Consider the following 13,915-nt stretch of genomic DNA (forward strand, 5'->3'; position numbering starts at 1 on the left):
GAGAGCTGCCGGAAATAAAACTCTTAGCTTAGGCTATACGAACAATAGGAAAACATTCAGGGCGCGATGTACCGCAGCAAAATAATGTACAACAGTCCGCATTCGAATACAAACTGTTCGGAAAATGAGAGGGAGTGAAAGAAGGTGTGCTCTCCGTTGGTCTGCGAGTTTAACTTTCACTTCATTTCGCTCTAGAGATGACAATAACACACTTGGGTTAAGCACAAACTGTTTATTCGTACACTGCGCGTAGTTGAAATTCATATAAAGTATAAACTAGACTTTCGGAACTGTGCACCACAACATGGCCTAGATACTGTACGTCTGCTGCGACCTTGCTGTGACGTTAGAAAGTTCCGTTGCAACAGCTGATCGAGAATGTCGTAGGTTTTTGGCTGCGTTTAATAACAGGACAGCGTGTTGTAATGGTGGAGTGGGGTATCTATTGTTTTACTTTTTCCACAAGTAAGTAATATTTATTGAAAAAATCCTTAACGACTTGCGTCGCTGTGTAAGCTGCTCGTCATGTATGTGTGTCTGTACTACTCACGTATTGAAATCTCCAACAAAGCGTAGGTAGCAGCACTTGGCGAGCGTAGAAACAATAACCAGCACGTCTTGCTTCAAAGAATGTAACTGCTAAGCTGTTTATTTGTAGAAAAGAAAAACAGATTTGACTTTTATACGCTTTGTGTCCGGTTCACTTATTTTAAGTACTATCGTAAAGACCAGAGCAACATGTACCCATGTGACGGCACATACTTGAGCTGTACCTTAAATTTCTGTGCCTGCTGCAGTATATTCTGTCGGCACGAACGCTTTAGCAAAGTAGACCCACCCAAATCAACAACCCTGATATTCGAGGAAAAATTGCCTAATTACACTTGTAACACGAATAAATAAATAGACTAAGCACATTGATAAGAGGAATAAATAATTTTTTACTGATGGACTCATAGAGAGGACGTTCGCCCATATTTAAACTTATTTGTGTTTGACATTAAAAGAAACCAGATACCCTAATCATTCCACTGATGTGTAGCGAGGAAATAATTCCTAAGGAAGTGAAACACACACACACACACACACCAAAAAACTGATGTACTAATTTTCCTTTCACGGACCCTAATTTAGATAGTGCTCAAATATGTGGAAAAAGTCCAAAATTATATGTATTAGTTTACATAATCAAAAAGTTTAGGCTAAAAACAAACATGTGAGTGCCTGTTTACAGGAGAGATAATGTGTACATATGCTATTGCAGCCAAGCTATGCCAAAATAAGAATAGTTTACAGGGATGGCTTAAGCAGATCACATTATTACACTGCTTCTGTCCCAAAGTCAGGTATTCATTAATTTATCATTTCTGTAGGTTCCACCAACCTTAAGGGATGTTAATGAGTTAAGGTATACATTGGAAAAACGCAAATTGAGGAAAGTTAATCAGTATACCACACCATTAGTAAAATACGCATGTTCTAATGCTATTCATATGAGTCAAGTGGAAAATTCGATACTAGTTGTCGGCTTTGACATGTGACATAATGTTAATGGCTGTTCTGACATGACCTTTCAGTTTTTTTTTCCACAGTTTGGTTGTTAGTCCATGAAATCAATGAATGTGAAAGCAAAAGAACCTGGTTGTGGTTGTAGACTGATCTGTGGCTTAGCCCAAGGCCTAGGTTAGGTTGGAATGTGACATTATGGATGTGTTTTGGTGGAGCCAACAAATGTAAAAGCAAAAAACCTAGTTGTGACAGACGTTATCATGCTGCTTTACACCTACTGCCTTGAAGCCAACATAATTGTTAAATCCCTAAGTCTAGATATACACATAATTTGTAGAAGAAGTAGCTAATAAGGTATGTTTTAATTTTGTTTTGAACTGGTTGAGATTCCCAGTTCCTTATTTTGCTAGGTAGGGGTTTATTTATAACTATCCACCAGTGCATAATTTCACTATGAACTCTTGAGAAGGAGACAAAGTCGAAATGGAAATTGTTTTTTGTGATTGTAAACATCACAGTTCAGCTTAAACCATTTTTTGTCATTAACAAAAATCATTAAGATGCAAACGCATAAGCAAGTGAGTGTAAGTGTTCCAATACCCTTAAAAAGGATTAGGCCTATGCAAAATGTAATACTGCCTATACAATATTCCTATTGGCTGCTTCTGCTGAATAAACATTTTATGTGCACTGCCCAAGAAGATAATTTCAAAGGGCAACAGGGAATGATAAGCCATCACAATGGGAGGTGCTTCTAAGGACAAAACATGGTCTACTGAGTTTCTTGATTAACCTGTTATCCAGCTGGAGCCCAAGTAATTTTACACAGGGTATTTCATTTAGATTTTTGGTATAGGGATCTGGCGACCCCATCTGGCGACCACTGACTGCAGTCAGCCACATGAGAATTTGTGGGAAAACCATACGTAAATGGTTAAGAGGAAATGTCTTGCCTAAACCATGACTACTGGGCATATACTGTTCAATTGAACAATGGGGAAGGTGCCCCATCAAAACACTCTCCATTGGCCTAATAACCAAATGTATAGGTAAAAGTGATTCGGAGAAGGAAGAGAAGCTCTGGCTGCACTGATGCTTCCAAGCACATGAGAGTTGAAGACAAAGAAGAAAAAGTTTTTCATTTAGTGTATGGTCAGTAATCTTAGCTTCTGGTGCTAGAAAGACATTTTTTAATGTTTAAGATAGCATAAAATGGATCATTGTGAGATTACCAGTAAGACTTAAACTTTTAACTGAGAACCAGTTTTAAGCCTTTTCAGCTATCATCTAAGTTTTATCTGCTGAAGTTGTATGCGGATTCTTGTGTAAACTGCAAAGGGCAGTGAATTATTATGTATGTAAGCTAAGAACAACAGCGGTCCCAGCACTGAACCATATCAGATGCCTCATTTTGAGCTTATTGGACAAAATTCTAACTAGACATCTTTGTAAAAGGGTACACAGGTTGCTTTGGAGTACTACAGATAATGTAGAAACTGTACCAGGTAATTGTGTGACACTCCACATCTGACACAAGCCATGACAGTGAAGTTTTATGTATGTGCCAGTCTGGAATCAATGCAGTAAGATCGGTTGACCTGGAAACATAACAGAATGCCAAAAATGGAGCTATCTTGTTTGGACTTGCTCGTGACCACACAATGAGTGAAGCTGCCTGATTTGTTGTTGTCTCAACACAAACTGTAAATTGTTCAACATGACTACAAGGAATGGTGTATGACTGACAGCCATATAACATGGAGTAAGCACAGTGGTCATTAAAAGCTCCTAACGAACAAGTACTAGAGAAGAGTGTTACTGCTTGTCAATGAAAATTAGTTTCAAAATTATAGGAACTGCTGCTTTCAGTGAATGCAGTGCAACCTCAACTATTGCCAAGTGAACAGTATGGAGGCAACTGTAAGCAGTTGACATTTGGAGGTGGATACCTTACAGAAGGCCATTGCTTGCAGTGGCACATAAAGCTACATGCCTTCAATGTGCTATACAACACACAAACTTGACAGTAGCGAAATTGAGGCATGTAGTGTAGTGTAACAAGTTGTGATTTTGCCTCTGTTTCTGAAGATGCAAGAAGTCAAGTTTGACAATGGGCCAGTGAGTTGTTTTAACTAGCTGTTTGTAAAGAGTGTAGTACAGGCAGAGAGTAGTTCTGTAATGTTAGGGGGATTTGTTTTGTACCCTGACCTGGGCCCACTCATTCAAGTTACCAAGAATGTGCACCCAGATGTTTATTTCAACATTCTGTCTGTGACCAAATGCTGCCCTTTCTTCGACGTTTTCATGGTGAGTATGCTGTGGACACTCCCATCTTCCAAGGTGACAACAGTGGTGTTCACAAGGCTGCGTACATTCTGGGTTTAACAAACTTCAGGCACCCAAATACACTTCAACTAGCCTGTGAAATTGCATAGAAAATGTCTAGAATTATTTGGAATTGTGTCCAATGTGGCAATCAGATGCTCTACAGTTTGATAACTCTGCCAGATTTAATCACCAATGAGTGGCTTCAATTGGATATGTCATACCTGAACAAACTAGTGAACCCTCTTCCTTGCCAAAATGACACCATTATCAAGTCTAGAAGTGGTGTTATGTGGTTTTAGCATGGTGTTTGCTAGGGCGATCAATAAGATTCCTTTGTTTTCTATAATGAAGGTAAGGCTTCACCCATGCAAGAGGAATGCTATTAATGTTGTAGCAGTTTAGTTGGCCAAGTTGAATTTCATGACCCACGCGATCAAAGACCTGACCAAGTACTAGAGTGTATCTACATCTACATCTACATGACTACTCTGCAATTCACATTTAAGTGCTTGGCAGAGGGTTCATCGAACCACAATCATACTATCTCTCTACCATTCCACTCCCGAACAGCACGTGGGAAAAACGAACACCTAAACCTTTCTGTTCGAGCTCTGATTTCACTTATTTTATTTTGATGATCATTCCTACATATGTAGGTTGGGCTCAACAAAATATTTTCGCATTCGGAAGAGAAAGTTGGTGACTGACATTTCGTAAATAGATCTCGCCGCGACGAAAAACGTCTTTGCTTTAATGACTTCTATCCAAACACGCGTATAATATTTGCCACACTCTCTCCCCTATTACGTGATAATACAAAACGAGCTGCCCTTTTTTGCACCCTTTCAATGTCCTCCGTCAATCCCACCTGGTAAGGATCCCACACCGCGCAGCAATATTCTAACAGAGGACAAACGAGTGTAGTGTAAGCTGTCTCTTTAGTGGACTTGTTGCCTCTTCTAAGTGTCCTGCCACTGAAACGCAACCTTTGGCACGCCTTCCCCATAATATTATCTATGTGGTCTTTCCAACTGAAGTTGTTCATAATTTTAACACCCAGGTACTTAGTTGAATTGACAGCCTTGAGAACTGTACTATTTATTGAGTAATCGAATTCTAACAGATTTCTTTTGGAACTCATATGGTTCACCTCACACTTTTTGTTATTTAGCGTCAACTGCCACCTGCCACACCATATAGCAATCTTTTCTAAATCGCTTTGCAACTGATACTGATCTTCGGATGACCTTACTAGATGGTAAATTACAGCTTCATCTGCGAACAACCTAAGAGAACTGCTCAGATTGCCACCCAGGTCATTTATATAGATCAGGAACAGCAGAGGTCCCAGGACACTTCCCTGGGGAACACCTGATATCACTTCAGTTTTACTCGATGATTTGCCGTCTATTACTATGAACTGCGACCTTCCTGACAGGAAATCACGAATCCAGTCGCAAAACTGAGACGATACCCCATATGCCCGCAGCTTGATTAGAAGTCGCTTGTGAGGAACGGTGTCAAAAGCTTTCCGGAAATCCAGAAATACGGAATCAACCTGAGATATGTTACAGGATATAGTTAATGATACATTACTGGTCATTAAAATTGCAAGACCAGAGATAATAACAAAATTTTACTTATTTCACATATAAAGTGTAGTAGGAAGAAGACATAATTAAATTTGCGGGTGATCTGCTGGAAGACAGGGTGTGAATTTTGTATAGAACTGTCTAGCTGCAGCAGTGACAATAATTCGGTCAGGTATTAACTCGAACTGAGGTTGGGTTAGAAATACGGATATGTCATTCCGTGCTGCTTCAACCAGAATTGATCAGTTGTAGTGGCTGGCACCAGCACACTAGTCTCTGCTGCAGCATCAGGGGAAACTGCAATAATGATGACAGTACATGATTCTACAAATATTGTTTCACTGATGTATGGACATTTGTCTTGCGGCAAAGAAGCCAATTTCCTGACTCGCTGTATGTTCTTGTACAGCTGAGCGAACAATATGTCCATCTTCTTAGGCACTAGTCGCACAGGGCCACTCCAATCCCCTGTGGTTTGAGTATTGTTCTCCTGAACCATCAATTCAAAATAACATGACAGTTAGGTGGTGGTGAACTACACGTGCAGCAGTGTCCAGAACAATAAACCACAACCTTTAAAGACACTGATCGAGCAGCCTTCAAATTCTGTCATATGCTGTTAGATGTTTCTTTTTCTTACATAAGACAAAACACTATACTGTCACAAACAACTGTATATTCAAATGTGATTTCTGAATGAGAAAACCACCCTATAGACTTCCCTTATATACAGAATGTACAGGGCATCACTTCTGTCTACTATGTGTGGTGGCACTGAAATGCTAATCATTTATGTGTTCAAGCATGTAGTACACTTCTAGGCTCCTCCATATTACTTTATAAGTAACTAAACATTTCGTAGTTGTTGGCAGATTATTGAAAACAGGCAGACATCTGTGTGGACCAAAATAAATGACTAAATCGATGGGAATAGCATTGTTCTTATTCTAAGTATTGATTCTGTAAACAAAGCTGATGATTTGAAAGAGACAAAATTGTGAAATAGAAGAAGTATTAATTCAAGACACTTGAATTGTTGTCACAGTTTCTTTCTATCACTAGTTGATACTGTTGATTACGGTAAGCTAAGGTGCTGATACTTAAGATAAACATGAGTTTGAGTACCTATTTATGTACACTCCTGGAAATTGAAATAAGAACACCGTGAATTCATTGTCCCAGGAAGGGGAAACTTTATTGACACATTCCTGGGGTCAGATACATCACATGATCACACTGACAGAACCACAGGCACATAGACACAGGCAACAGAGCATGCACAATGTCGGCACTAGTACAGTGTATATCCACCTTTCGCAGCAATGCAGGCTGCTATTCTCCCATGGAGACGATCGTAGAGATGCTGGATGTAGTCCTGTGGAACGGCTTGCCATGCCATTTCCACCTGGCGCTTCAGTTGGACCAGCGTTCGTGCTGGACGTGCAGACCGCGTGAGACGACGCTTCATCCAGTCCCAAACATGCTCAATGGGGGACAGATCCGGAGATCTTGCTGGCCAGGGTAGTTGACTTACACCTTCTAGAGCACGTTGGGTGGCACGGGATACATGCGGACGTGCATTGTCCTGTTGGAACAGCAAGTTCCCTTGCCGGTCTAGGAATGGTAGAACGATGGGTTCGATGACGGTTTGGATGTACCGTGCACTATTCAGTGTCCCCTCGACGATCACCAGTGGTGTACGGCCAGTGGAGGAGATCGCTCCCCACACCATGATGCCGGGTGTTGGCCCTGTGTGCCTCGGTCGTATGCAGTCCTGATTGTGGCGCTCATCTGCACGGCGCCAAACACGCATACGACCATCATTAGCACCAAGGCAGAAGCGACTCTCATCGCTGAAGACGACACGTCTCCATTCGTCCCTCCATTCACGCCTGTCGCGACACCACTGGAGGCGGGCTGCACGATATTGGGGCGTGAGCGGAAGACGGCCTAACGGTGTGCGGGACCGTAGCCCAGCTTCATGGAGACGGTTGCGAATGGTCCTCGCCGATACCCCAGGAGCAACAGTGTCCCTAATTTGCTGGGAAGTGGTGGTGCGGTCCCCTACGGCACTGCGTAGGATCCTATGGTCTTGGCGTGCATCCGTGCGTCGCTGCGGTCCGGTCCCAGGTCGACGGGCACGTGCACCTTCCGCCGACCACTGGCGACAACATCGATGTACTGTGGAGACCTCACGCCCCACATGTTGAGCAATTCGGCGGTACGTCCACCCGACCTCCCGCATGCCCACTATACGCCCTCGCTCAAAGTCTGTCAACTGCACATACGGTTCATGTCCACGCTGTCGCGGCATGCTACCAGTGTTAAAGACTGCGATGGAGCTCCGTATGCCACGGCAAACTGGCTGACACTGACGGCGGCGGTGCACAAATGCTGCGCAGCTAGCGCCATTCGACGGCCAGCACTGCGGTTCCTGGTGTGTCCGCTGTGCCGTGCGTGTGATCATTGCTTGTACAGCCCTCTCGCAGTGTCCGGAGCAAGTATGGTGGGTCTGACACACCGGTGTCAATGTGTTCTTTTTTCCGTTTCCAGGAGTGTATAAATTTAAAAATATCGATATTGTCAAGCACTCATACAAAGTGTTTTGATTTTTAGGTAACTGGATCTGCAGATGTCCAGCAGTGCCTTCATGTAAAACTCGCTATTAAATACAGGCTAGAAAAATGTATAGAACAAACCTTTAAATAATAATAATAAGAAGAAGAAGAAAGTTGATGAGTGGGTGCCAAGTTGAACTTAATTTTGAATTTCTCGTTGCAATACAGGTCCTCTTGTAATTGGCTAGATAAGTCGGTTATCAAGTTGGAGGAGAGCCAGGTTGTACTACATCCATTGGGATCATCCCTCTGTGGAGTTATAATCTTCAGGTTGCAGACAGCTTTGCATCAGCACTACTTTGATATTGCCATATGATCATGGACATGCTTTTACATGAAGGAGGAAGATAAAAAAAAGAAACCTCATGTTCAGACCTCACAGACCATGCTATTGCATGCGCTGCCTCATAAGTCATTGGGTACTGGTATGAAGAGATATGTTCTTAGCATCCCACTCTTCTGGCCATTAATATCAACTTACCCAAACTGGAACCACTACTTTTCCAAGTACAATAGTTCCATTGTTGGCCTCATGATGCTGAGTGTACCACATTCCAGTCTTCTCTCCAACACCAAATCCTTTACATTACCAGAAATTGAATAAAGTCCTCCAAATAGCAATAATAATTAAATACCCTGGATGATAGTAATAATGTAGCAATGAAAATGTTAATTTTGAGTTGATAAAAATACAATACTATGAATGGGTCACCAATTTCTCCTTCTGAAATTAAGATTCCTGTCTGTTCGGAAAATTTAGAAAGCTCTGAAAAGATAGACATCCTGTGCCTATCTGACCACCACAGCGTTAGTTAACTTACATATAAAAGATTACACTTCAGGAGCTTACTCATGCAGAACTAATAGGGGAAAGAGGGGTTGTTACATATATCAAGATGGAATACAAGTTCAAAAACATTGATACAAGTAGATATTGTAGTGATCAGCATATAGAAGTGTATACTTGTGAATTTATACTGAAAAAAAGTTCACTTTTAATTGTAAATGTGTATAGATCCCCACTGGGAATCTGAACTATTTGTGAGATATCTGGATTTCTTACCGTGCTATCCATCAGACAGCAGCTAGCGGTTAATAGCGTGCAGTGAATTCAGTATAGATTTTGTAAAGGATTCTGATGGGAAAAATTATCTGGAAATCTTGTTTTGATCCTCCAGTTTGATCTCAGTAATTAACTTTCCAACACAGATGGAGAAAGACACAAGGACCCTAATTTGTAATGTTTTCTTTGTTGAAACTCAAACCAAGAAAATAACTATTTACCCTGTAGAAAATGCTCTCTGATCATGATGCACTGTTTGTGCCTTACAGCATGGATACTTCTCACTGCAAATCAATTAGAATAATTAAAGACTCCTGGACAAATGTTTTTAAGAACAGAGTACAAGTGAATATCCGACATGAAATTTATAATGAACCAAATGTGAACACAAAATTGAATGTGTTCCATGATAAATTTTTGTCATTATTTCAAAACACCATTTCCACATAAATTAATTAGAAAGGACGTTAAACAGCCATGAAAAAAAGCATGGATCAAGCGATGGATTACAGTACTGTAGAAGCCCGATGTACTGCGATCCAGTATACTGTGGATTCAGATATGACACTGTATAAAATGTTACCCAAAATAAACCATCATTTATGAATGATTTTTACACTCTCAGTGTAATTTTTTAAAAAAGGAAAAAACTTTTGTACAATCTGCATGTAGGCTTTCTACAGTATAATTTATTACTGTAACCTCCAAGCTCTTTAAAAAAATAACCAAAATAGATGGGTGTAATTAAACTCAACCTTTATTTTGTCATATCGACATATGGTTGTTGCTGGACAGAAACTTGAATACACATCTCACAGTTAACATTGTGACACAGTCAACAAAGTAACTCTGCAACAGCACTTGGCAATAAACGAAATGAGCACAACCATCATGTGGGTCATGTATTATTCATTCATTCATTGTCTAGATTTCTGTGTACTTGTTATGACATCAAAAAACAGAAAGCTTATTCTGTGGGTGATAAACTAAAAATTATTGATTGGTACAAAATTGTGAAACTAAAGTAATTTTATCACATGAATGTGGTGTACCTGAAGAAACAACTGGGATGGGTAAAAGAAGAGAAAAGACTTACAAGCTTTGTAAACACAGTTGAAAGTGATCTAGAAATGGAGAAAAGGGGATTAAATTAGAAAAAAAAAACAATGATCTTAACAAATGTGTTTATTGTGAAACTTCCTGGCAGATTAAAACTGTGTGCCCGACCGAGACTCGAACTCGGGACCTTTGCCTTTTGCGGGCAAGTGCTCTACCAACTGAGCTACCGAAGCACGACTCACGCCCAGTACTCACAGCTCTACTTCTGCCAGTATCTCGTCTCCTACCTTCCAAACTTTACAGAAGCTCTCCTGCGAACCTTGCAGAACTAGCACTCCTGAAAGAAAGGATATAGCAGAGACATGGCTTAGCCATATCAGCGCACACTCCGCTGCAGAGTGAAAATCTCATTCTGTGTTTATTGTGGTTAGGTGGTGAAGTGAAGGTGTGCCACTTCTGAGACCAGTTATTAAAACCTAAGCTGAAAAATTTCACTTTGATTTACATGCCAGGAAAGATTTTATAGCTTCCGACAGATGGTTTTCAAAATGGAGATGTCACAATGAAATTCACGAAATGACCATTGAAGCAGAAATGAGATCCAGTGACAGTGAATCAGATTCACAGTTTCTTGAAATTCTACACAAAGAAATGGTAGATAAAAATTTAAATCATCATCAAGTGTATGATTGTGATGAAATGGCACTTTATTATCAATTGCTTCCAACCAGAACTCTTGATACAAAAAGATCGAGAAGTAAGATGGGCTTAAAAATGAATAAAGACAGAATAACCTTCCTCTTTGTCACAAATAAATCAGGTAGCCATAAGCTGAAAACTATTTGTGGAAGTAAAAGTAAAAGCCTGTTTCAAGCATGTAAATGGTCATCATTACAAATCATTTACAGGGATTCAAAGAATGCTTGGATGACATGACATTTTCACCAGTTGGTTTCAGGAAGAGTTGTTCTGTCAATGAGAGAGCACCTAAGGTCACTTAAGCTGAGAGAAGAAGCTCTACTAATCCATGCAACCAGAAGATAGTAAAATAAAAGGTTTGTTTTTGCCAAAACACATGACTGCATTAATTCACCTGATGGATCAGGGCATCATACACACATTTAAGGCTCATTATCACTGTAAACTGCTCACTTCAATAGTAAATTCAGTGTAGCAAAAGATATGTTCTTGAATCTTAACTGTGTTGCATGTTCAGTAGGCCTGGCATGGCAAAGCATCAGTCCGACCACTATTAGAAAATGCTGGAACAAGTGTTCCATTGAAGAAAATGCAACAGATGAACAGTGTAGTGACACAGATTTCAGCAGCAGTGACATTCAGTCTGCATGTGATGTTCTGCAGTGCAACATTGATCTTGAAAAATTGAACTGCTGGGTAGTCGTCAGCAATGAAGTACCAATTTCTGAAGTCATAGATGACAAGGACATTACTGTCGCTGTTTGAAATGGGACTAGTAAAGCAGTCAAGGATGAAGATGATGAAGCTGAGGAAAAAAATATAGATGATGCATGAAATATTGGATAATATAAACAAAGCAATTACATGGATGGAGCAACAAAGAGAACCAAATTGAGTTTTTGCACCTGATGAGCATAAAACAAAAAATGCACTAAAGAAACAGTATGAAATGATCCACCATAGAAAGCTAACTGACTCCTTTAAAACAGTAGAATACTGACATACTGTAGCTCACAGGCAGTGTTGTAAATTATCATACTTTATTTGATTGAATACTTTATATACCATTTTGAAGCTCATGTTATTGTTGTACATTGTGAAAGGAAAAGAACAATACCTGCAGAAAACAAATTACTGAGAAAAGTTATTAAAAATCAAAGAACATGCACATAATGTCAGAAATCAGTAATTCTGTCACCAGACTAAAGGCTATATAAAATGTAGTGCAATGAGAGATAGGACAACAAGGCACAGAGCATGATGTGACTGCTGAACTAAACGGAAGGGCTATGAATTGTTAGTTACAAGTAGCAAATATATTTAATAAACATATCTTAAATATAGTAGAAAGTATAGGAATAAACAGTTCAAGAGAAAAGTCACAGCAGTGTGTTGAAAAAGTAACTCTTATAAAATTTAATCATATGAATGTATCACTACAACTTCTTCTTCTGAAATTAATAAAATTGTACATTCTCTCAAACATAAAAACTCACCTGGTTTAATGGTATTTCCAATAGAGCACTAAAGATTTGTTCCCATATAATAAGCTCTTTCTTATCTGAAATATGCAATGCATCACTAACTCAAGGCATGTTTCCAGAGAGAGTGAAATATGCCATTGTGTAACCAGTTTAAGAAATGTGATAGGAGAAATGTCAATAATTACTGACCTTTTCACTGCTGCCATCATTTCCCAAATTTTTTGGGGAGCTGATGTATTCCAGAATATTATCTGACCTGAGCAGCAGTAATATTTTCAGAAAATCACAGTTTGGATTTCAGAGGAGATGCTGAACTGAGAATGCCATTTACATGTTCACTCACCAAATTTTACAAATATTAAATAATAAAATAGCATGGATTGGTATCATCCATGACCTGTCTAAGGCATTTGACTGTGTGAATCACATTATTCTCATAGATAAATTGAAATTGTATGTGATTGGTGCTATAGGCATCCAATGGACAATGCCATATATAATCAAGAAGTTGTATTTGGTACACTGTTGTTCTTCATGTATGTAAACGATCTCCCATCTAATATATAACAAGCAGAATTAGTTCTTTATGCAGATGACACTAGTTTTGTAATCAGTCCAAGCTAGACATACAGAAACAGAAGAAATGGTAAACAATGTGTCCTTAATAGTATCTTTGACTAGTTTTCTGTGAATGGTCTCGCCCTCAACTTTAAAAAGACTCAGCGTATTCAGTTCTGCACATCTAGGGGTACTACTCCACTGATAAATGTAACACATGATGGGAAAAAATACATAGGGTAGAAACTCCAAAATACTTAGGTGTCTGTATTCATGAGAATTTAAATTGGAAAAAGAACATTTTTGAACTCCTAAAACAACTTAATTCAGCCACATTTGGACTTAGAATCATTACAGATCTTGGAGAGAGACAAACCAGTAACATGATATATTTTCCATCTTTTGATGCAGTAATGTCATATGGAATAATGTTCTGGGGTCACTCATATTTAAGAAAGAAAGTGTTCAGTACTTTTCTCAAAAATGTGGTGTAAGAATAATATGTGGTACTCACCCATGATCATCTTGTAGACATCTCTTTAAGGAGATGGGTATACTGATTAGTGATTTACAGTATATATGTTCCTTCAAGATATTTGTTGTAAACAATCCATTGCAGTTCAAAATAACAATGATGCATTTAACTACACTATTAGAAGGAAATATGACATTCATTACTCCACATTACGGTTTATTTAGCAAAAAAAAGAGGTGCACAGTGCCGCAACTAAAAGCTTTGATCACTTACGCAGTGGTATAAAGTGTCTGACAGATAGAAAAGTAAAATATGGAAAGAAACTGAAAAAGTACTCCTTACAATGCCTTCAATTACATAGAAGAATTTCTATTATTGTAATCTGTAAAAGGTGATGGTAGGAATTACTAACTCATTTCTGTACAGTTAAGAAAATCTTATAAATGTTCAGCATGTACCCATACCTACAAATTAATTTGTGATGTGAATATAAAATGACTCGTTCCACATTATTATTGTGTATTACGCAA

At 39.2% G+C, this 13,915-nt stretch overlaps 1 protein-coding gene and 1 non-coding gene across 4 annotated transcripts in view; one reads left to right on the forward strand and one right to left on the reverse strand.

The window, feature by feature from the left end:
- The first annotated feature begins 200 nt into the window (after window positions 1-200).
- Window positions 201-13,915, forward strand: part of LOC124787741 — a 258,172-nt gene continuing 244,457 nt past the window's right edge. For 2 of the 3 annotated variants that reach the window (XM_047254603.1, XM_047254604.1), the window contains exon 1: window positions 201-465. In XM_047254603.1, the coding sequence (XP_047110559.1) occupies window positions 426-465 (40 nt within the window). In that variant the 5' untranslated portion in view covers window positions 201-425. The remainder of the gene's footprint in view (window positions 466-13,915) is intronic. The other variant, XM_047254602.1, reaches the window with a different exon arrangement.
- On the reverse strand, window positions 10,329-10,403 carry Trnal-caa. The gene has a single exon. It is a non-coding gene; the product is annotated as a tRNA-Leu (tRNA).

This window comes from Schistocerca piceifrons, chromosome 3 (genome assembly GCF_021461385.2).
Source record: "Schistocerca piceifrons isolate TAMUIC-IGC-003096 chromosome 3, iqSchPice1.1, whole genome shotgun sequence".
NCBI classification, from domain to species: Eukaryota; Metazoa; Arthropoda; class Insecta; order Orthoptera; family Acrididae; genus Schistocerca; species Schistocerca piceifrons.